The sequence below is a fragment of the Osmerus eperlanus genome, chromosome 6, assembly GCF_963692335.1.
Source record: "Osmerus eperlanus chromosome 6, fOsmEpe2.1, whole genome shotgun sequence".
Lineage (NCBI taxonomy): Eukaryota > Metazoa > Chordata > Actinopteri > Osmeriformes > Osmeridae > Osmerus > Osmerus eperlanus.
The window spans coordinates 2,320,681-2,344,818 of NC_085023.1; the positions used below are offsets into that span (position 1 = coordinate 2,320,681).

The 24,138-nt window shown below is 46.5% G+C and overlaps 2 protein-coding genes across 2 annotated transcripts in view; both read left to right on the forward strand.

The window, feature by feature from the left end:
* Positions 1-5,338, forward strand: part of fam83b (family with sequence similarity 83 member B) — a 17,973-nt gene extending 12,635 nt beyond the window's left edge. The window contains exons 3-5 of the mRNA XM_062462984.1: positions 356-520; positions 1,171-1,295; positions 2,869-5,338. Coding sequence (XP_062318968.1) covers positions 356-520; positions 1,171-1,295; positions 2,869-4,855 — 2,277 coding nt within the window. The 3' untranslated portion in view covers positions 4,856-5,338. The remainder of the gene's footprint in view (positions 1-355; positions 521-1,170; positions 1,296-2,868) is intronic.
* A 3,776-nt stretch (positions 5,339-9,114) lies between these two features.
* hcrtr2 (hypocretin (orexin) receptor 2) lies at positions 9,115-23,285 on the forward strand. The gene is made up of 7 exons (XM_062464562.1): positions 9,115-9,416; positions 10,292-10,470; positions 17,299-17,542; positions 21,204-21,319; positions 21,627-21,847; positions 22,332-22,453; positions 23,090-23,285. Exons 1-7 carry the CDS (start codon positions 9,200-9,202, stop codon positions 23,257-23,259), a joined length of 1,269 nt encoding a protein of 422 aa, XP_062320546.1. The 5' UTR covers positions 9,115-9,199; the 3' UTR covers positions 23,260-23,285.
* The last annotated feature ends 853 nt before the right edge of the window (positions 23,286-24,138 follow it).

A 24,138-nucleotide genomic window follows, 5' to 3' on the forward strand; every position in this document is an offset into this window, starting at 1 on the left:
ATAAGCCACTCAGACCTCACGTCTCCAGACCTCACGTCTCCAGACTTCAGGTCTCCAGACCTCACGTCTCCAGACCTCACGTCTCCAGACTTCACGTCTCCAGACCTCACGTCTCCAGACCTCACGTCTCCAGACTTCACGTCTCCAGACCTCACGTCTCCAGACCTCACGTCTCCAGACTTCACGTCTCCAGACCTCACGTCTCCAGACCTCACGTCTCCAAACCTCGCAGTTTGTGTGTGAGGGTGTGTGTGTGAGGGTGTGTGTGAGGGTGTGTGTGTGAGGGTGTGTGTGTGTGTGAGGGTGTGTGTGTGAGCATGGTCTTCATTCTCCTGCGTCTCGTTTCTTCTCCCAGCTCATCGCTGTCGTCATGGACGTCTTCACGGACGTGGACATCTTCAAAGAGGCGGTGGATGCCTCGCTGCGAGGCGTGTCCGTCTATGTGCTCCTGGACCACATCCACCTCCACAGCTTCCTCTCCATGGCAGAGAGCCAGGACGTTCACATTCACAAGCTGAGGGTGAGCGTATGGGCTCTGTTGCCATGGGAATACGTTAGAATCTTGTTGGTTTGTGCTGACATATTTGATGTGGAACACCTGGGCAAAACATTCCCAGGTGGAAATATAGTGGCACTGGATACACGAGGAGAATTTGAAATACTGGTGCGAAACTGATAACAGCTCCAGAGATACTTGAGTAAACAAATAAAAACCCTCCTTCGACTGAGATCCCGGACAGAGAGACTGACAGGAGACACAGACAGGAGAGACAGACAAGAGAGACAGACAGGTGTGTTGAGTCAAGAGACGAGGAGCCATCAAGATTGTCAGTCTCTACAGTGTTTTACGCGAGCAGATTTCACAATCAATATTCTCTTTAAAACAATGTACTGTTACTGTAATCTTTGGTCCTACACTTTATAATTGTATTGTTTTCATCTGTTGATTGTTTTGTTATCCGGTTTTAATCAATTCTACTGTATATGGTTTGTGTATATACTTCTGTGAACTTCATTTAAAAGCACTGTGTGACTGAATGAAACTATGAATGCAATACAATGACAAATAGTGGTACTAAAAGAAATGATCAATTAGTGGTATTATAATTATTCTGTTTTGTCTTGAAAAATAATTTTGAAATAGCTGCCTGTTTCCCGTGTGTGCTGCAGAACATGAGAGTGCGCTCGGTGAAGGGCCAGGACTACCTGTGTCGCTCCGGGGCCACCTTCCATGGAGCCCTGCAGCAGAGGTTCCTGCTGGTCGACTGTGAGACGGTCATGTTCGGATCCTACAGGTAGAGAAGGAGATCATGGAGGGGGAGGAGGGAGGGGGTGGAGGAGGGAGGGGGTGGAGAAGGGAGGGGGAGGGGGTGGAGGAGGGGTGGAGGAGGGAGGGGGTGGAGAAGGGAGGGGGTGGAGGAGGGAGGGGGAGGAGGGGGGGGGTGGAGGAGGGAGGGGGTGGAGAAGGGAGGGGGAGGAGGGGGTGGAGGAGGGAGGGGGTGGAGAAGGGAGGGGGAGGGGGTGGAGGAGGGAGGAGGAGGAGGGGGGGTGGAGGAGGGAGGGGGTGGGGAGGAGAGAGTGGGGGGGAGGAGTGAGGGGGTGGATGAGGGAGGGGGTGGAGGAGGGAGGGGGTGGAGGAGAGAGGGGGTGGAGTGAAGGTGGAGAGTTGGAGAGTTGGAAGGAGGGGTTGGAGGGATGGTGGGGGTGGGGGGAGGAGTTCGAGAGGAGGTAGTGAGGGAAGGTGAGGTGGGGGAAGGGGGTGGAGGGGGGAGGGGGGGTAGTGAGGAGTGATGTGGTGAGGGAGGTGCGAAACAACACATTGGGTTTCCTCTCGTGTGCTCTGTGTTTGATGAGTATGTTTGGTCATGTAATAACTAAAAGACAGAGACAATGTACTGTACTATGGAATTGAATACGCCAGAATTAGTTGAACTAACACTATTAGGATAATTACGCTCCAAGGCTCTTTTAATGTACATTACATCCTCATGACATCCTTATTCCTAGGAATACATTACAATATATAATCAAATGTAGATGGTTAACATAATTGGTTCCTGCAGAGATGTTTGATGGTCTCCATCAGACGATCTCGACTCTCAGCTTTCAGTTTCATATTTTAATAAGTGCTCCTCACAATGATAATCACTGGCTCCTCTCTTTCTGTTTCTTTTCTTTCTTTTACTCTTTCTCTTTGTCACTCTCTCTGTCTCTCTTTCACTCTCCCTCTCCCTCTCTCTCTGCCTCTCTCCCTCCCTCTCCTTCCCCCTCTCCCATTTATTTGTAGTATCTGTGTGGCCAACGTGATGTTTCCCTCTCGCATGTTATGATAAGCAATGCCTGCTTCATTTGCTATCTGCAAGGTTTTGTGATAATCACTGCGTCCTCTCTGTATCTCTCTGTCCTCTCTCTGTCCTTTGTCTCTCTCTTTCTCTCTCTCCCCTCTCTCTCTCTCTCTCTCTCTCTCTCTCTCTCTCTCTCTCTCTCTCTCTCCTCTCTCTCTCTCTCTGTCTCTCTGTCTCTCTCTCTCTCTCTCTCTCTCTCTCTCTGTCTCTCTGTCTCTCTGTCTCTCTGTCTCTCTGTCTCTCTCTCTCTCTCTCTCTCTCTCTCTGTCTCTCTCTCTGTCTCTCTCTCTGTCTCTCTCTCTGTCTCTCTCTCTCACTCTCTCTCTCTCTCTCTCTGTCTCTCTGTCTCTCTCTCTGTCTCTCTCTCTGTCTCTCTCACTCTCTCTCTCTCTCTCTCTCTCTCTCTCTCTCTCTCTCTCTCTCTCTCTCTCTCTCTCCTCTCTCTCTCTCTCTCTCTCTCTCTCTCTCTCTCTCTCTCCATCTCTTGCTCCTGGTCTCGGTGTCTCCCTCTCGTTCTCCCCAGCTTCACGTGGTCCTTTGAGAAGATCCACCTGAGCATGGTGCAGGTGATCACGGGCCGCCTGGTGGGGTCGTATGACGAGGAGTTCCGGACGCTCTACGCCCGCTCCAGGGTCCCGGCGGCGCTCTGCCCCCCAGGGGGCTCCAGGCAGGCCCCTGCCGCCTGCCAGCCCTTCGAGAGGAGGGATGTACTGAGGCACACCCTGGACACGGTGTACAGGAAGGCTTGCGAGGGGCAGCCGGGCGTCCGAGACGTCTGCGAAGGGGAGCCTTTCGAACAGCGGCCGCCGGCCATGTTTGTCCCCGGGGTGGGCGTGCAGGGCCGCATCCAACAGCTGCAGACTCAGGACACCGACTTCCTCAAGAGGCACAGCTACGCCGGGGAGAGGCAGGAGAGGCCGTACGTACCCCAGAACCCCCGCTTTGGATCCAGTAACTGGAACGTGGCCGGAGATGCAGGATACCACCCCAACGGAAGGATCCAGTTCCCCAACGACCAGCATCAACCGGAGAAAAAGGTGTTCAGGGGCCTTAACATGCGTCAGTCGTACCACGGCAACGACAAGCAGATTGTGAGTATGAAGCAGAACATGCCGTCGCTGGAGAACACCTCCAAGTCCTTTCTGAGGACGTGGAGGATCGACTCTTACCTCAACAACAGCGACGCTCCCTGTGGAGAATCCAGTGACTACCTGGACCAGTACGAGCCCCTGCCGGAGAACAAGGCGGGCCACTACATGCCCTCTCGACTCAGGTCCTCCTTTGTGTTCAAGTCCACCATCCCGGAGCAACCGGAGAGCAACAGCTACACCACCTCCTCCTCGTCCTCGCGTCCGCCCCCTCCCACCACCGTCCCCTTCCCCAGCGCTCCGTATTACAACCCCACGCAGTGGAGTCCAGCCGAGGGCGGGGCTCGCCTCGAGGAGTTCCAGCTGAAGAGGCGGAGCCTGCAGATCCTAGATGACCCCAGGGGTCACGGGGGTCTCAGTCCGGTCAGGGGGTCGCACCATTCCATCTATGCCAGCCTGGGCAGAGCCAAAGGGGGCCTGCCGGGCAGAAACGCAGACCCGTCCCAGGAGAGCTGGCACAAGCGTCATAGCGTAGCGGAGTCCAACACTGACTACAGAGACCACCAGGAGAACTCCAGTCACATGTACGGCTTCGCCCGGACGCAGGCGGAGAGAAGCACGCCCGGCTTCCGCCCCCTCAACGGAGGGTGCGCTCCCAATCTGCACAAGGATCAGAGGTCGGTCTCTCATCACGACGTCAAGAGCGTGATGGCCGCGAAGAGCCAGACGGTGACCATGTGGCAGAATGCCCCGTCCAGGACGGTGTCCGTCGCCGCCCTGGACGGGGATGCCAAGGAGACCGCCAACCCCACGTCGCCCCGCTTCCTCAAGAAGAGCTCCAAGAAACTCCGCTCGTTGCTCAACATACCGGAGAAGAAGGAAGGGTCGAAGGACAGAGGAAGCCCCGGGCCGGGAGGCAGCACCGACACGGTGCTGTCCGAGGCGGAGCAGCGGTGGTCTGACCGGGACCAGAGGAGCCCCATCCCCTCTCCCTCTCGGCTACACGTGAACAAAAACCATCCCGCGCACGTAGGGAACTCATCGGCTCCTCGCTTCAGCACGGAGGAGCTCCCCTGCAGCCCGTCAGACAAGGAGCCTGCCCCCAGGGCACCGCGACCAGGCTCGGAGGACACTGCCAGGACCCATCTGCCGTCTGGAGACTGGCGCTCCCAGAGCCAGAGAGCCGACGGCCGGCTCTACAGCCGATTCGAGCCTTTCTGTGCGTTTGACAAGAAGCCGTCGTCGCCCTCTGTGTCCACTAACACACACGCCCAAGGCCAGCCCAAGACCACGCTCCTCTCTAAAGGTGGCTCCCCCAGTGAGCCTCACAATCGCCATGGACAAGCTACACACGGACAGCATGAAAATAAGCTAGGCAAGTTCATTCAGAGAGTGGGAAACTTCATTCATAAAAACAAGTAGTAAGATAGATGGACAGACAGACAGACAGACAGACACACAGACAGACATGCATACATACATGCATGCATGCATACATGGGACCTACTGACTAGGGGACATTTCACAATCACAGCAGCTGGGACAGCAACACAACACAAAGGACGTTGATGAAAAATCAGGTGGAAAAATACATTTTCCCCTATATGAAAGGGCATTCATGTCCTTGTACTAAGATGCATTAAGATCATGTGGTTAGATATGGTATATGTGGACAGCTGCATATATTGGTCAATGTTGTTGTCATTGTTGAAGTGTTATGAGAAACACAAAACATGCTTGAAGCTTTAATTATGTTGTCATTATTTGACAAGTCATTTGGGAAGTGCAATAAAAAACTGCTTTGGTGTTGGTAATGTCACTGTAATTCAATGATATTTAAAGGGACAATTCATGGGAATGGTGCGTTTTTTACAAACAGTGTGTCAAATAAAGAAAAAGAAAGCCTTCGAAAAGTGTCAAAGTATTTTGTTCAGTCAGGAATAGACGTGACAGGACAGTTCTGTGCGTGAGGATTTTGATGTGAGACACTGTGTCAGTATGAAGTTGTGACTCATTTGTTCCCAATTCACATTGGATGGCATTTTTTATTTGCGTGATATTGATTTGAGTTCAGTGCTTTTGTGACCTTGTGAATGAAACGAGGCTGACACAAGGTCACCTGTCATTACACAGAGACCAGAACTTTCTCCATTAACATAAATAAACATAAAGTCACAGCAATCCTCTTTACCGTTATTATTATTGGGATAATGGAATTAAATAATGGATAATAATGGAATTTGTTAATCCATTATTAGTTTTTTCTTTCTTCATACACTTTTAGAATGAAAATAAATGCTGTAATGTAATTAGTGGTGGTCACACTAGATGCTGCATGAAGAGGGCTTGGAAGGTGATACTGTCGCTTAATGGTAATGGGGGCAATTTTCAGGCAGCAGGCAGATTTCTTCCAGTTGGTCTTTATCCAGCCTCTTGAATTAGCGACAGGTCATTCACTGTGTAAGGATATTGAGCTAATCCTGATCTCACGCTCCAGGATGTGATGGTTTGCCCTGGTTTGTGACCTGTATAGCCCCTTCGTTTTCTGGAGGAACTTGAGACCGCGGGTAAAATGAACATATTTTAAGCACAATAAATGTCACAACGTCCTCTTCTTATTTGTTATGGTTGTACAACTATAACTCAATCAACAAACTGAAATGATGAGGCTATTCCTGAGGTTGTTCACCTCACCTGTAACATAGCGGGAAACGCAGTATGTCCTGTTTGAAAAAAGAAATCAACTCAAAGGGAAATAAGGTTAACTGGACGGGTCTACGCTAAGTGGTGTCAAAACTCCGGCAAACGATTTACAGAAAGGCCTTAACCTCACAATGTAATTGTGAGGTTTAACCTTTTTACGTTCCTTTATCTTGTACTTGTTCTGCAGGAATGAGCACTAACGCCCTTTATAAGACAAGAGCAACCAGTAAGAGCATCTTGACCAATTTTTCTATTCCACAGCAGAATAAATAATAGATGAAAGCACCTCTTATCCTGGGCTCCTCCCACACAGTGGCGGCTTTGAAACCTGCAGATGAATAACATGAGGGTAACTAACCTTGGAGCCTTGCACAGCTAAGTGGAAGTGGCTCGTATGCTACCTGGAAACGAGAAGGAGCTGGAATGATCCGCACACAGGGATGACCTGCAGCCAATCAACATGACATCCAAGGATCCAGGTTAGCGCCATGACAGGGATCCAGGTTAGCACCATGACAGGGATCCAGGTTAGCACCATGACAGGGATCCAGGTTAGCACCATGACAGGGATCCATGTTAGCACCATGACAGGGATCCAGGTTAGCACCATGACAGGGATCCAGGTTAGCACCATGACAGGGATCCAGGTTAGCACCATGACAGGGATCCATGTTAGCACCATGACAGGGATCCAGGTTAGCACCATGACAGGGATCCAGGTTAGCACCATGACAGGGATCTGTCATGGTCCGTCTGTCCGTAACGGAGTCGGAGAAGTATAATTCGGCCTTTAGTTGGTCGTAGAATCCATCGTACGACGAATCTTAAGGCCGAAATATGCTTCTGCGTCTCCGTTTACGGATGGGCGGGCGCACGGATACGTACGGATACGGACGGATAGACTTCGTTTATGGTTCTCCGTAGGCTGTGGGTGCTGAAAACAATTCACCGCCAGAAGAGTAGGTGGCGCAACGTTTTTTTGTAAGTCGTCGTGGAGTGTTTATTTACCTAGGTTATCGAGAAGTCTGAGAAAATTTACAAATTAGCCGTTTCATCAATAACATACTCACATTTTCAGCAACTACACTGCCCATTTCTCGTCACATTTTAATTCAGATGCTGATTTACATGTACTGTTTAGCTGAAACAGGAATTGTGAAAACTTACAGCAATGGCGGTCAAAGGATTCTGTTCGTCCTGTTTATCACGGCAACCCCTCCCCCACCCCTGACGCAAGCGGTTCTTAACCCTTGTGTTATCTTCGGGTCGTTCTGACCCATCAGTCATTGTGACCCACCGTCGTATTGCGACAACTTTACCGCATACAAAAACAAAGTGAAGCATTTTCTTTTAACCGTTGGGCTGTCTCAGACCCCCCACATTGCGAAGGTAAAGGAAAAGAAAATTATTTTTATTTGTTTTTGTATTGGGTAAAATTGGGTAAACACAACGATGGTTCGTTATGAACCTTTGGGTCATGTGACCCGAAGGCAGCACGAGGGTTAATACTGACCAATCACAGCCAAGGTGGTCTCCGTAGCTCTCCGAAATTACGACGGATAGTTAGAAAATTCAGGAGGTGCACGTCGAGCTCTCCGGGGCTCTCCGAGGGCTGACGGAGAGCTCGTAGAGGGCGTTCCACGGAGACGAGGGCGTTCCCATGTGTCCGTTTTTCGAAAAACGCAGAAGCATATATCGGCCTTTAGGCCGAAATAGGACGTTCCCCGTAGAGGAGGGCGTTCACATGTGTCCGTTTTTTGGAAAACGGAGAAGCATATATCGGCCTTTAGTTTTACGGGCCGTTGCCAAAGTCACCGTAGCTAAAGTGTCTCTTGAAAATTCGTATCTCTTGAAAGCGCATGGATTATCCTACTTACGAGCATGTTTGGGAAACGCACGTAAGAAATATCGATGGTTTCATTATTTTGCTCGATCGTTGCTGCTACGATCCATCGTTATCGGGAAACGCAGCCCAGAATGAAAATGTGTTGAATCAAAAAACAGAGGAGGGAGGAGGGGGCCCCCAAAAGGATGTCTGGCACAGCACCCCTGGGTAGGGTATAGCTCATAGAGCACTGCACCCCTGGGTTAGGGTATAGCTCATAGAGCACAGCACCCCTGGGTTAGGGTATAGCTCATAGAGCACAGCACCCCTGGGTTAGGGTATAGCTCATAGAACACTGCACCCCTGGGTAGGGTAAAGCTCATAGAGCACAGCACCCCTGGGTAGGGTATAACTCATAGAGCATTTGACTGCAGATCAAGACGTTGCAGGTGTAAAACCTCTCTCATTGTCTGTCGCTAAAAATAAACGCGTCTTCTAAATTAATACTTTATTATACGTAATTATGTGTACATTAAAACTCCCAGACTGGCCTTTCAGTAGGCCATATTAAAGTGGAATGGTGCATTACGTTTAGATTTACTCATTTAGCAGACTCTTTTAAACAAACAATATGAAAACAGTGCATGTAGCAAGTTCAGCAAATAATCAAGGACTATAAGTGCAAAGTTCTAACAGTATTACAGTGGTTAGTGACAAGAAACTGGATGTTATTTTCAAGACACACTCCGGTATCAAATATAACAAATTCAACGTACGGAGAATTTCATATTGCTGTTTCATTAGGATATGGTAATGCATTATAATATATTAATAATACATGCGTAGTGTATATAACTTTATACAGTGTATTCTAAAGATAGTAGGCTAATATATGCATGTATTGTCTTTGTGTCCTGGTCTAAGGCTAATTTAAGTTTTATCATTAGTTACGTATTTTACATTACCTATTATTATCCGACGGTGATTCAAAGTAGGAATTTATAAATGGGTTTGCGGTATCTCTCCAAAACACACATGATGTCCCTGGCTGGACTTGGAGATTTCTGGTTGGCCACTGGCTGCGCGCCTTGCCCCTGGAGAAGCAACTCGTCACACATCGATTCCTAATCAATTCGGAGCGCGCTCTCCCAGTTACACTGTTGGCCAGTCGCACTTAAGTGCGCCAACCGCTGTTAGGACACTGTATAAGGACACCTCAAATCTTAACATTTTTAGATATGTCTGGAATCACCGTAACCTCGGACTGCGGAGAATGCTCGACGCCCGCAAACCACCCAAACAGCACGGATCTGCATCCTAACCAACACATCGATGATGACGATGAACTTTTAAAGTACATTTGGAGAGAGTATTTGCATCCTAAACAGTATGAATGGGTTCTTATCGTTGGATACATTGTTGTGTTTTTTGTCTCTCTTGTTGGAAACACACTTGGTAAGTTTAATTGATTGTTTTACTATATTTATGAAATATCAGTTTTGTCTAATTTCCCCCTTCACCTGCAAACCTTTAATCATCATTTGAACCTCAAAACCTGAAAGGAAATGTTAGGAGCGTCATTCAGAAAAGATGAATTTAGCTGGTGATATGCCGTTGGATCAGTTAATTTGGAACCTGTGTTCTAATTATCCATTTAAGAACGATTTTTTTTATTCCGGTCAGTGAAGAACATTTATTCTGTAGCCTTTGTACAAGAATGTGCTTTCATCATCAGGTTGAAGACCCTCTGATATAAATTGGTTTCAGTCGTGTAGTCTGTAGCCTGCTGTATAGATTATCTGGTACGCTATTGTGTATGGCATTCTGTAAGGATCCTGATCAGCATTAACCTATTGTTTTATTGCATCTAAACTATTGAAATTGGTCGTTTTTAAGTACAAAATTCTGTTTTTAAATACATGCAAATACATGTTTTAATGGGCCCCTTATGAGATACCAATATTCCTCACACATTGCACAGTGCAGCATTGTAAATTATTTCTAATGTACTTGCTGAATAAGACTAGTGATTGGGGGGGGGGGGGGGTGGAAACCATCCTTTTTTGCACATGCACAAGACGCGGTCTATGAGGGCAGCTGTTGGAGCATGCTGATGGTCATGCATTTCTGTACGTGCGTGAGTGACGTCTCACTGCGAGACGCGGAGCCCTCACTGCGGTGAAAGTGCTGGGAGAAGCCGAAGGGATTCTTCATCAACTGTTCACTTCTCCAAACCATCCTGCCGCGGTCTGGCGGGCCAGCGCTGTGCGTCTGTGAGTCTCTGTCTTCCTGCGAGCTGCAGCCGCGCGATTTTCTCTCTGTGTTTTCAGTTTGTTTCGCAGTGTGGAAGAACAGACACATGCGCACAGTCACCAACTACTTCATAGTGAATCTGTCGTTCGCTGACGTGCTGGTCACGATCACCTGCCTGCCCGCGAGCCTGGTAGTGGATATCACCGAGACCTGGTTCTTCGGGAACACTCTATGTAAAATTCTACCTTATCTACAGGTAAGAGGAGGATGACGTTGACCCAATAAAGAAGTCTTTTATTATTTGTCTGGAAAGGTTGATGATAGCCAGGTGTACTGGCCTGACAGCAGGGTTGTTCAGACCCACAGTCACAACCATCATCACCCCACCTGTCTGTGTGTCCTGTGGACTGGTTCCCCACAGCAACAGGCTACCATGCTACCACTCACCGAACATTTACATTTATCACCAATGTCTATAAAATACTCTCTGCCAACCAAATTTGTTTTTCTCTCAAAATTTCGAACTTCTCTAATGCAGAGAAAGTAAATGGTTCAGTCAGTAGTCGTCTGTGTGAGGGAGTCCAACCAGACTGAGAAGCCTGATTGGACCACATGGGGATCTGAAAGATGCAGACCAGGCTTTTCTCAGTCTTCTCCGGCGATCCCGAGCCATGGACTGATCCAGCCTCTCCAGAATCCACAGATCAACCTTTAATACACGGTGAAAGAGCAGCGCAGACATACTGTTGCCAGAGAAATGTCAGTTCACGGACAGACATTTTTACAGTGACAAGTTCTAAATGGCAAAACCGTCTCAAATACTGGCACGGTCGTCCAAATGTTAGAAAGCTATGGAGACACATCTGAAATGCTCCAGCTCACCTGCATGTATAGGTCAGCCTAGGGATGTCAGCACATTTACATGTAGTCATTTAGTCATTTAGCAGACACTTTTATCCAAAGAGCTTTACAAAAGGTGCACAGGTCAATGATCATAAACAACGACATAACCCCAAAAACAATGTGGGTAGCCAAAACATGAAGCATACATTGTGAAAAGCAAATAAGAGCCAATGGGTAGAACCAGAAGAGCATGTAATTACAATTAAACAACATGATCCTCGAGTACAAGTAGTTAAATCAGTTATAACTAACCAACAAGTGCAACAAATCCCATCTGGTCCAACAAATCTATCTTAAGAACCGCTTAAGAACCGCTTAAGACCATGACCATTCTGATTATGGTCTTGAACATGTGACAGCCTAAGAGGACGAGTCTACAGTCATTACCCGAGGCCCATCACTCTACAAGACCACTTAAAGTCAGTTGCTTCATCTGAATGATTGTCAGAATGGGTCCATGTGCTGGGGCCTGGAGAGAGCAGACATGGTACATACACAGCATTCCGAAAATCATTCTTTATTAAGACTTTAGTTTTCTCTACAGCACGCAGAACAGAAAGAACATGGAATAGGAGATGTTCGGTGGACAGTCATTCAATGATACATGTTTAATTATAGCTTACTTCACAATGATAGCGACATCAATTTGATTTAATCCTGAGTGTTATCACACAATGGCTTCGTTTCATTTCCTGTACACTTTTGTCCTAGGAAATGAAAAGACTTGTTTATCATGGGTCTACTGTTTTTTTTTAATAAATCATATCCGTTGTTTAATGTTATAACTTCTGCATATATCTGTATTCAGGACTACATACAGTACACGGTTCCATTGGTAGGATAAGGTCGGATAAAACATTGTACAGTAAGCATTATCATAGTTCTTTTAACATTTGGGGTTCAAGACTGTGGGTGCGAGCACGCTGTTGCTGTTTGGCCACAGTCATGTCATGGGTAATGTTCCAGTCAGTGGATATTGTTCACTTCAGGTGCAGAAAGACCTAATATGTTTCCAAAATCACAATTAAAATTAAGTTAAATTAAATTACACAGTCAAGCTCCTATATTTGTAGAGTGTCATGTTGATCTATGTAAATCCCAAGGGTTTCCATCACATACATATTCAGGTTCAGTCAAGACACTCACGTGATTGATTTCACCATTTATTCATACACATGACAAATGGTTCAACATTGGTGGAATGGATGTACATGGGGAAGCGCTCCCTTCACTGCACATGCATGACATGAGGCAGGGAGCAACAAATTAAATCCCCCAATGGGGAGTACAGACAGACAACATGGGGGAGAAGGGGATGGTGGTGGGTGGCAGCAGTGCAGAACACATGTGTGCGACTTTATAGCGCCGCCTATCGAGCTAAGCCTATGGGCTGAGAACACAGCGATGGGTGATATGCCGCGCGCTGGCCGAGTGCCATGCCTGAACCTACTTCGCTCATTTGTTTGCAACACGAGAGGCTACGTCCCCCATGTCCACGGTGTGCAGTTACCCTGGCCCAGCATGGGATTCTTTGATATAACTAAATGCTTCACTTCCTGTCTTTCAGAGTGAAGCTCTGCACTCTAAAAAATAATTCATGGGATCAGTAAGTAAAGCTTAAAATCATGAGCTTTTACAGCATAACAATTTTAATTTGTTACATATACATGTTTTAGTAAATTGATAACTTATTTTAAGAAGTAGATCAAAATTAAAATAATGAAAAGTGTTTTAACTTAAATATATATATCGATTATGAACGAACACTTTTACCTTTTCTTAACAATAGAAAATGATTGAGTTAGTGCTACTTGTCATTCTTCTGAGCGTCTTTCAAAAGCTTAGTTCAGTACTGAACTTGCCCGGACATGTTTTGCTGCTTGACCACGCCTTCTACAAGACAAAATACGAGCGGGAGAAACGGGAGTTTGCAAGAAAAGCGTCTTGGTGAGTATCTTTCTTTGTTTCATTTGCAACATGTACTAACTGTATCAGTACCGGTATACAGAATTTGTGTTTTCCATTTTTTTTCCCGTGTTTCACACGGTAAAATTTCAGTTGTAGCTTGTCCTAAGCTAATTCACCAACTGTTGAGTTAGCATACTTTTAGCTAGCTAGGGTCTTAAGAGCACGTGCTCTTGCTTCAGATGCTTAGGGTGCTTCAGAGCAGTCTTTTGTGTCTTTTGTTTGCAGTGGTAGTTTAACGATGTTGGCACTGAACTGCCATTAATGTTTGCATTCTGAAAAAGCATGGAGTAAGAAAAAAGCCCATTTCTGTGCAGGTTTTTGCAAGCAGATTTCTAAGTTTTAACCCTTGTGTTGTCTTCCCCATCGACCTGCAACTTTTTGTGGGTCAAAATGTAAAATAAATCAATACGTTTTGGTCGTCTTTTTTGACACTTGTCACTTTTTTCGAAGTATCTGTCAATAGTTTTCTGCGCTTTTGTGACGTTTTTTTAAAGCTGTTTTTGTCACTTTTCCTGACGTTTTTCCCAGATGTTTTTGTCACTTTTGTCCGTTTTTTGTTACGTTTTTCAATGTTCTATTATACATTTTTCTTTACATGCTATACAATTGAATAAAAAGTAGTGAACTTACCATTTAGCTAGTTATCTTGTGAAGAGCATTGTTTTTTGTAGGTTATTTTGGGTTAATTAATCTTGAATTAAACATCTTTTGGTATGGGTGATGTTGTGTTGGTTCACTTTCACTGGAGAGTGAATATTGGACTTTTTGAGAAATTTGACAGAAACACAATTTCACACATTCTTTGGTCTTTTTTCCAAGGGATGTAATTATTAAAAGCCCAAATTCATAGAGGAGCAGTTTAGCATATTTTTTTTTCTTATTCACAGGATGACTCTGTGGAAAAAAGGACAGAGGTTGCTATCCGTGGCTTAATGGTGTATCTCTCTCTTCAACTCTTCAAAGAGCAGTTGGTATAGGTAACTCAGACACTAAAGTTCAGACACACTGTACTTTGTGTTACTCTTGATTTTAAATATGATGACTAAAACACTGACATTGATTCTGACCTACTTATGCTAGGATGGTGGGGATATTGTCAATGAAGTGATGACGATTGTCATATCCAGAGGTGCCACCATGTCTGATCCAACCAGCGCGAGGATCTTCATTGAGGGAACAGAAGTCCTGCAAGACCTGGACGTACCCAGAGCCTGTGCCTTGCTAATGGGGCTGATGTACGGACTCAACCTCAGCTACCCAAAATAACTGAAAAATACTTTTGAGGTATTTCAAAAGATATTACTTGAGCTGGATGGGCTGAAAGCCAGTCCAAAGGTAATGTCTTTCAAAAGTAAACTGCTGTGCTAAAATGTGAAGAATTAGACTGTCCTCAAATTCAACAGGATATGTTGCACTGTTATGTTTTGTTGTGCAAGAAACAGCACCTGTACTGTTGATAGTTGGCACTTACACCTACTTACAATGCCAAGTCCCTTGGAAAACATGCCTCTATATTCGCCATGTAGAATACATATAGCAATTTTAATTTCTTTTTCCAACATCAGCAACATTTAATTTATGTATTCCTTTTCACATGGTATATGGTGTGTTTTTTTTGTATTCTTTAACATGCACAGAGAATGAAGCACTGGATTCAGGGGATTGTCTAAGCAGGCATGTTTATTTTGTTTATAAGTTATAAAATAACACTATAATAATATAATTTATGAATTTACTTTGCTGTTACAATAAAATGTATGATCATAAAAAAGGAATTGCTATGTGTATTTTATTCTGGCTAAAATGAATTAAGTTACTAACACAAAGTTAAGGTAACAATTTGCATGGACATTTCTGAATAGAATGGAAGCAAATTAAATAAGTTAAAATGGCCTAAATTAAATAATTTGAGAACTTAATATTACCTAAACATTTTCAGGAAATGTAAGTAGATTTACTTTAATTAAGTTTGTTAGTCATGTTGGTTGTACTTAAATAATTGAGTTAGTCTGACTATAAAAGAATCACGGAATTTACTCAATAATGGCTGAGTTGGAACTACTTAAAAAAGTCCATGCAAATTGTTACCTTAATTTTTAGTTAAGTTGAGCCACTATAATTTTCTTTAGAGTGTGGATGACTGATTGGACACACTGATCATCCTTTAAAGACCTAACCCATCACACCCTAATGTACCCTGCCCTCTCTCAGAGACAACACACATTCAATCAAGGCTGTTAAAGTCCTCAGTTTGAATAGAAAGAATATGTAGGTGCATGAAGCCTTTTTGACTGGGGACCGGGGCCCTACAATACTGCCATCAATGATTCTGGGCTTCTTATTCAGAATGCTCTGCATAATATTGCATGCATTACTTTCCCATGGGTATGAATGATGTATCAATCTAATAAATTCCACTCAAGAGACACTGCAGGGTTGTAAGCATTGTGATGGAGAGCTATATAGCTCTCCATCACAATGCTTACAACCAGCCTAAATAGTGACTAAATAGTGACCACCAGTCAAAATACGGTTTCCTGCTTTGTAAGGGAATACCCATAGAAAATAGTACCAAAATTGCACATTGGCAAGTCATGTCCAAACATTCATCCGTGTGAAAAGACGATGTTAGAACGGGCGTTGTCTTCCTCCCCCATGGTGTGTCAGAGGGGAGGGCCCTGGCACAGCTGTGTTTGTGTTGAGCCCAGCCGGCTGGACGCAGACACTGTGGTACCCTGGGACATGACATCCATGAAGAACTTGGATTTGATTCTCCTTCATCCAGATCAATTACATGAATCGAATCAGTGAAAGATGTTATACACGCAATTATTGGTAGATATGCATATTTATCAACAATAAGTTCCACTTTCTTTCCACTTGTTTCAGTTTTACAAGATTGGATATATTTTGTGTATAGTACATACTTGAGGTACGTTCCTCTACCCATTGAATCGGCTTTGCATGGCTCAGGTGTGCTTGAAACCCCAGACTGAGATGCACTGACAGCCTGTTCTAAATCCTGTCGTGGTTCTACACAGAGCTGTCCGGGGTGGATGTTGAGCGCCCCCATAAATCATGTCATTTTGAATCACCATGTCGGTGGACTTCATCTGGGCCTTGTGAAATGAGGTTGTCTTACTCCATCCATAATTATTCACTTCATTTTACACACACCGTTTGTAACGTTGGGTATGTGATTGGTTTCAGGCACCAGACAAATGACTCAATAATTACACCCGAATGGAGGAATATTTTATGTCTTTTTCTCCCAGAGCTAGAGATGGTGCCCTAGTACATCTACACTACTTATTACACAAATGTTGTACCTGTGGCTCTCTGCAGTGAACAGCTGCATTCCTCTGGAAAAGATAACCTATTCACTAAACCTAAGACACACCTTTTCTGTACAATACGGCAACCTTTTATTTATTTTTTATTCATGGCTAATCTCCCATCTTACATGATTTGATGATAACCGAATACATGTTTTAGATTGCATCAGTCACGCCTCACCTGATGTACTGTAGGTGTGTATGAGGGATTTCTAATCTGTCGCCTTTGTCGCAACATCTTTTAAAGAACATTCAGCAATCTATGTGTCGTTCCCTGACTTTCCCACTGATCAATATTGCTGTGTACAAACACACAGGCAAAAACTAGCATTTCATCGAGCCACATTACATTCATTACACACACGCACGCACATACGCTTCTCCTCCATCAGCTCATCTTCTCAATATCTTCCTCTTCGCCACCCCTCCTACACACACACACACACACCAGGGTGTGGATCTAGCTGAATGGCCGCCTCATCAGTCCCCTGACAGCTAGCCTCCTCGCCAGGCAGATCCACACGTTTAGAGAGCATGTTTCAGCCCTTTCGGCTGTGGACACTGATGAGGCTATATCACCCTCACTTGACCAGAGTCCTGTGTGTGTGACTTTGCATGAGTAAATGACCACATACATAATCAGTGAGAATAATGAACCGAGAGGCTATTTACCTTCAACCCAGATCTCTCACCCCCCCTTTCTCCACCCCCCACCCCGCCTGCCCCTCCTCCAAACACCCATCCCTCCACCCCCCACCCCGCCTGCCCCGCCTGCCCCTCCTCCAAACACCCATCCCTCAACCCCCCCCTTATCTCCACCCCCCCCTCCCACCTTCTGCCCCTCCTCCCACCCCCCCTTGCCTCCTCCTACCCCCCAGACGATCTCCGTGTCGGTGTCGGTGCTGACCCTGAGCTGCATCGCGCAGGACCGCTGGTACGCCATCTGCCACCCGCTCATGTTCAAGAGCACGGCCAGGCGCGCGCGCCGCAGCATCCTGCTCATCTGGCTGGTCTCCTGCATCATCATGATCCCCCAGGCCGTCGTCATGGAGAGCAGCAGCCTGATGCCCGAGCTCACCAACAAGACCAGCCTCTTCACCGTGTGTGACGAGCACTGGGGAGGTAAGGGAACGCCTGGACTACACCTGTCTGCCCTGGACACTGGAGGTTAGCTGGCTCCCTCTGTACTAACCTGTATACAGGTGTATTGGTGTACTGGTGGTTAGCAGGCGATGATAGGGTTAAACTCTCACGCTGTATACTGCAAGTCGTAAATTTGCAGCAGCTACTTTATGGGCAAACTACCTTATCTGCTGTAAACTGTGAACTACGTATGTAATTGTGGAAAGGGACTACTCATTATACCCAACATAAGTATTCAAACCGTTTCGAGTGCAAATTCCCACGTGTATCCATTTCTGTTTAACCCAGGGCTAAAACACATCCAGGCAACATTTTCTGTGAGTCATCGATTTTAATATTTAGTACTTTTACAGTCAGTTGGTAAACTTACATGCTGGTGACTCCAAAAGTTGGAAGGAGGAAAACCAACCCAAGGTTTAATGTTATTTCACACTAGTTGGCTAATTATCTCTAGGTGTTATGATAAAGTTATACTATGTTCTAATGTTCATATAAGCAATAATCCAACCAACCTATTGGAATCCCATCTTTCATAAGAAACAAATAGGCTACCACACTATCATCATATAGGCCTATTCCCCCCATCCGTCGCATAATTCGATCTGTGGGATGTCTATGACAGAAATCCTCTAGATGTTCTTCCTCTCTGTGTCTGCGTCGAGGTCTGTGACCCCCTTCACACCCCCCTAATTGCTTTGTTACCCATATTAGCACCGCTCTCCTGCACATCCATTCTCTTTAGTTTAACAGTTCTTCAGGGCTGCTACAGTAGACCTGTTATTAATCTGACCAAGCGTCAAAGCTGTTGAGAGATTGCGTCCCGTTCTATGGAAGGTGCTCAGTGGCACACTGAGATCTGGTCAGCGCCATGTCCAACTTTTGGCTTGTCTGGTCCTGCGCAGTACAGTGCTAGGGGCTTGGCTGCTTCAAGCCAACTGGCTAACGCAATAGCTAGCTACTGCTCAATTAAAAAGGGAAACATAAATCTGAAAATCGGAAGTTTGGACAACCTCTTCAGGACCGGCCAGGCTTTAATAAAATGTAATTATTTTGTGATGTGCTTAAAAGTAGTTCATAATTTGCAAGTTAAATGTATTTTCTAAAATCCCACTGTACCCTCAGTCTGACCAACGTTTAGCCTACAGCAAAGCCAGTGGTAGAGAACTGAAGGGGAAATTTGTAAATGATCATCGGACAAACGCAATGTCAATATTGAATTCTGGTTGTTGTATTCAGGACGTCCTCCATTGGAGCATTATGTCACAAGTTCCGCCGACCAATAACAGAATAGCATAGGAGATGTCCCCCCAACAGCAGGACCAACCTCCCCAGACACTTCATACAGACTGACCCCCTCTTGCCTGCCCAGGTGTTGCTGTTGAAGCAATTTAATCAGAATGTCAATGATGGATTTTTTGCCCAAAGAGAGGGTAAAAATATTTTATAAATGCTAATGAGATTTGATATATATGTTTGATATGTTGATCGTCCTCTGGAGGAGAGGTCTGCAGTGCCTCTCTGGACCAGCCGTCCAACAACCATCCTGGAGCCAGCTGAACTGTATAGCATTACTATAGATGCTTTCATCATATACTGAAATATGCAGTATTTAATATGAGCTTTCTCCAAAGACTGAAATACAGTATTAAAATATATACAGCTTCAAAATGTATCCTTTTAAAATCAGATATGACCTGGGTGTTGTGTTTCACACAGTGATTCCTGTAGAGCAGTTAGAAAAGCCTTCTGTAAAGACCTCTAGTGTAATCTCCCTTTAATCCTGCTAATGTATACATTTTACAGGCATTTCATTGAGCACTAACAAGCAGACTGCTCTTCTATTGCAATGGAAATCCCTGAAAGCCTTTTCGCTTTCAGATGCTGTCAATCCTGATCTCTCTCTGTCAGCGAGCCTTGGCAGTGGTGCGTGGGGTGGGGGGAGTAGAGGGGGAGTGGGGTGGGGGAGGGGTGGGGGGAGTAGAGGGGGAGTGGGGTGGGGGAGGGGGGAGTAGAGGGGGAGTGGGGTGGGGGGAGTAGAGGGGGAGTGGGGTGGGGTGGGGGGAGTAGAGGGGGAGTGGGGTGGGGGGAGTAGAGGGGGAGTGGGGTGGGGGGAGTAGAGGGGGAGTGGGGTGGGGGGAGTAGAGGGGGAGTGGGGTGGGGGAGGGGAGGGGGGAGTAGAGGGGGAGTGGGGTGGGGGGAGTAGAGGGGGAGTGGGGTGGGGGGAGTAAAGGGGGAGTGGGGTGGGGGGAGTAGAGGGGGAGTGGGGTGGGGGGAGTAAAGGGGGAGTGGGGTGGGGGAGGGGTGGGGGGAGTAGAGGGGGAGTGGGGTGGGGGAGGGGTGGAAGGTTGTATCAGACTTATGAAGAAGCAAGACAAGCCTTTAGAGGGTGTCAGATCAGGAGGCGTCAGTGTGATTACTGGAAGCAAACTCACACAAAAACCATGTCAGACATTAACTCAGGAGCAACAGATTGAAATCATAGACTTGGACTGACCTCTGGACCGTCCACACTCTGCACCTCCCAGCCTTCCAGCCTCCTAGCCTCTCAGCCTTCCAGCCTCCCAGCCTCCCAGCCTCCCAGCCTCTCAGCCTCCCAGCCTTCCAGCCTCCCGGCCTCCCGGCCTCCTGGCCTCCCAGCCTCCCAGCCTCCCAGCCTCCCAGCCTCCCAGCCTCTCAGCCTCCCAGCCTTCCAGCCTCCCAGCCTCCTGGCCTCCCAGCCTCTCAGCCTCCCAGCCTCTCAGCCTCCCAGCCTCTCAACCTCCCAGCCTCCTGGCCTCCTAGCCTCCCAGCCTCCTAGCCTCCCAGCCTCCTGGCCTCCTAGCCTTCCAGCCTCCTGGCCTCCTAGCCTTCCAGCCTCCCAGCCTCCCAGCCCTGTGCAGCCTTTGCAACAGTTGCATCATGCAGCCCTTGGTAACGCAAAACCACTGCATCAGTTCAAGCACATTAACGGCAAGTTTTAACAAGCGCCTTCAGGAGCTCCAAGGTCCTCAAATGTCGACATGGGGTTCTGTGTGTTCGGTCGCCATGCTGTGAGCTGTATTCTGCCTCTGTCCCCGTTCACTTCAAGCTAATGGATAGAATGTGCTAAGAATACCAACAACGTAATAAAATCCTTTCGGTAGAAACTGATGCTCAAAGCGAAACCAGCAGAACCATTGGCTTCGACCAATATTGACGAGTTTGAATGTTGGCGTCTGGAGGGATCTGGAAGACCTTCACTCTGAATGCAGAGATTTCCTCTGCCATTTCATAATTTGAAGTTATTTATATTTGAAAGTCCGACTCATTCATATTTGAGACAACCCAATTGCATACTTGATCATTCATATCATTCATATTCATATCTCATATCATGCTGCAGTGGGGCACTTTATCAAAGATGGGGTTTTGTTTTGTTCCCATGACTACAGCATTTAAATCGCACAAACACAATTCTGAATGAGGAAAAGAGCGAGATAAAAACAGTTTGACTGGTGAACAGATTGATGGCTGAATCATTGATTGCTGAGTGACTTCATTCCAAGTCGCCTGTCCAATTGTTCCTCAATAGCCAATTTGACTTGAATAACCGCTGTAGCAGTCAGTGTACCCCTGTGCTGCTGTTGTCATCAAACCAAGTCCTGTTTCCTTCTGTCCTCAGCCGAGATCTACCCCAAGGTGTATCACACCTGCTTCTTCATCGTGACGTATTTCGCTCCTCTGTGTCTCATGGTCCTGGCATACATCCAGATCTGCCACAAGCTGTGGTGCCAACAGGTGCGGAGTCTGTGCTGTTCCAGAGATGAATACAAACACTCCTTTCTCTTTGTAATTTGTGCTGGCTCAATATATCTGCTTGGTCTGGCTAAATGAATACATGACTCAAGTGTATTTGTGTTGCTCATTAATTTAAATGAATTAATTAATTACTGATTAATCAACTCATCAGTCAGCCAGATGATCAATCAGTCAGTCAATCAGTCAATCAATCAGTCAATCAGTCAATCAGTCAATCAGTCAGTCAATCAGTCAATCAGTGAGTCAGTCAGTCAGGCTGACCAGGTCCTGTTGTCCGTGGTTGCAGATCCCGGGGACGTCGTCGGTGCTGCAGAGGAAGTGGCGGTCTCTGCAGTGCTCCGCCCAGGCGGGCGGCCCGGGGGAGTCCGTCCGGGTTCGTACGAGCACCGTGTCGGCGGAGATCAAGCAGATCCGAGCGCGCAGGAAGACGGCACGCATGCTGATGGTGGTGCTGCTGGTCTTCGCTCTGTGCTACCTGCCCATCAGCCTGCTCAACATCATGAAGAGGTAGCCCCCGTCAGGGAGTGGGACAGCAGCGGGCCTGGCCCAGGCCGCAATGCTTGGGGTGCACTTGATTTGAGTCAACATGGGAGTCAGGTGGCTGAGCGATTAGGGAATCTGAAGGTCGCCAGTTCAATTCCCGGCTGTGCAAAAAGACGTTGTGTCCTTGGGCAAGGCACTTCACCCTACTTGCCTCGGGGGAATGTCCCTGTACTTACTGTAAGTCGCTCTGGATAAGAGCGTCTGCTAAATGTAAATTTAATGTAAATGTAACATGGATAACTGCACTGACGAAACGGTGCCTAAAGTGCACACATAGATATCAATCAAATCCACCCTCTATGTTTTGGACCCTAGTAGGCTATAGACCAACAAACTCCAATCAATGCAGTAGCGAGAGACTGATCCCCCGATTGTGTTGACAAATCCCTGCTCCCTAGCCTCTCAATCTCCAACATCTCTTGGTCACTCCTTCCCTGTTCTCCATCAGGGTCTTTGGTACCTTCAAGAAGACCAACGACAGAGAGATGGTCTACGCTTGGTTCACCTTTTCTCACTGGCTGATCTACGCCAACAGCGCAGCCAATCCCATCATCTATAACTTCCTAAGTGGTGAGTGGATCAGAGGAACGTCTGTCTCATGATTTTATCACGCCATCTGCTGGACAGCCTGGGGCTTGATCATACAGTCCAAACTTTCCTCCATGAATAAATTATAATCTTATTTTAGGGGAAGATCGGTACTGAACTGCAGTTGATGTGTTGATTGAGAAACCTGTAGTAGAAAGGATCCTGTGTCTGCAATCATGGAAGGTCCTTAGTCTACAGACCTTGTTGAGTTGTGTTGTGGGTCCTTTGTTTGAGAATAATGCCTCCCACGGTTTCGATGAATGGAAGGCTAATTGAAAAGAAACCTCTTTTATCCAGTTAACCATGAATCTGAATTACATTACAGATGAAACGTCGAAATTATAATTGCCCCTCACTTACTTACAGTCAGTTACTTACAGTTGAATTCATGAAGTATTAATCATTGCATTCTCATAATGAATTGTTCAGTGTGAAATGATTAGTCTTTGAACCAGGCCTGGGCTGATAACAGTAAAGAGGTGGTTTGAGTATTCATGCAGAGGAATAGTTCAAACACATCCCTGCATAATTCCAACTCATTAAGGTATATTGACAGCATCCAAGTCTCTTGTTTGAATATTCTGTGTGTTCAAAGGAAGTGTGCTACTGTTCCCTCAGGGAAGTTCCGAGAGGAGTTCAAAGCGGCGTTCTCTTGCCGCTGTTTCGGGCGCGGTCCGAGACCCAAAGAGTGGATTCAGGCCAGGAACAGCACTGACAGCAGGAAGTCTCTCTCTACTCAGGTCCAGAACGTCGACAGTGTGTCTCGAATATCAGACCAGGTAGTTTAATACTAAGAGGGAAGAGGATAGGAGAGGAGAGGAGAGGAGAGGAAGGGAGGGAGGAGAGGAGAGGAGAGGAGAGGAGGGGAGGGGAGGGGAGGAGGGGAGGGGAGGGGAGGGGAGGGGAGAGGAGAGGAGAGGAGAGGAGGGGAGGGGAGGGGAGAGGAGAGGAGAGGAGAGGAGAGGAGAGGAGAGGAGAGGAGAGGAGAGGAGGGGATAGACGAACAGATTAGGGAACACACACATTATATCCTCAAAAAATGATGACCGAGACTTGATTGTGTGTGAGAATGCAGGACCTGGTGTCTGTCCTCTTCCTAGCCAATCATCCCCAGGATCAGGGCTTGATCCCTGGGGAGGATGAAGGTGCTGATGGGTCTACAGGGATGTGTTGCTGGACACAGATTACACCTCATGGATCATTACTGATGCTGCTCACACACACACACACACACACCAGTCACACTTCCAGTCATCTCACACATCCAGGAATGTATTACTGATGCACTCACATATATATGCACCTACAAACTCACATACTCACAAACGCACTCACCAGCCACATCTACACATACAAACTCTCGCACTCACAGGTACACTCTCTCACAGACACACAGACACACACACACACACACAGACCCATTGTGCCCAGTGCAACTCCTCATCTGGGACAAATCCGCACAAAGAACAGACCAGAAGATTCAGAAGGATGATCTGCCAAGATGAAAGATGAGAGGCTCAGTATATATTCACTCTCCATTGATCATGATCGATTGTTATTATTGATTAGACCTTTGATTATGATGATGAGATGTATTGTTAAAATATAGAGTGTGAGTGAGTGAGTGAGTGAGTAAGTGTGTGTGTCTAGAAGTGGAAACAGAATAG

Excerpts from the sequence above, each read along its gene's own strand:
- hcrtr2 (XM_062464562.1), top strand. The coding sequence starts at position 9,200 with ATGTCTGGAATCACCGTAACCTCGGACTGCGGAGAATGCTCGACGCCC. Across the intron at positions 17,543-21,203 it reads GTGTGACGAGCACTGGGGAG|CCGAGATCTACCCCAAGGTG; the intron begins GTAAGGGAACGC and ends TTCTGTCCTCAG. Across the intron at positions 21,848-22,331 it reads CTGCTCAACATCATGAAGAG|GGTCTTTGGTACCTTCAAGA; the intron begins GTAGCCCCCGTC and ends GTTCTCCATCAG.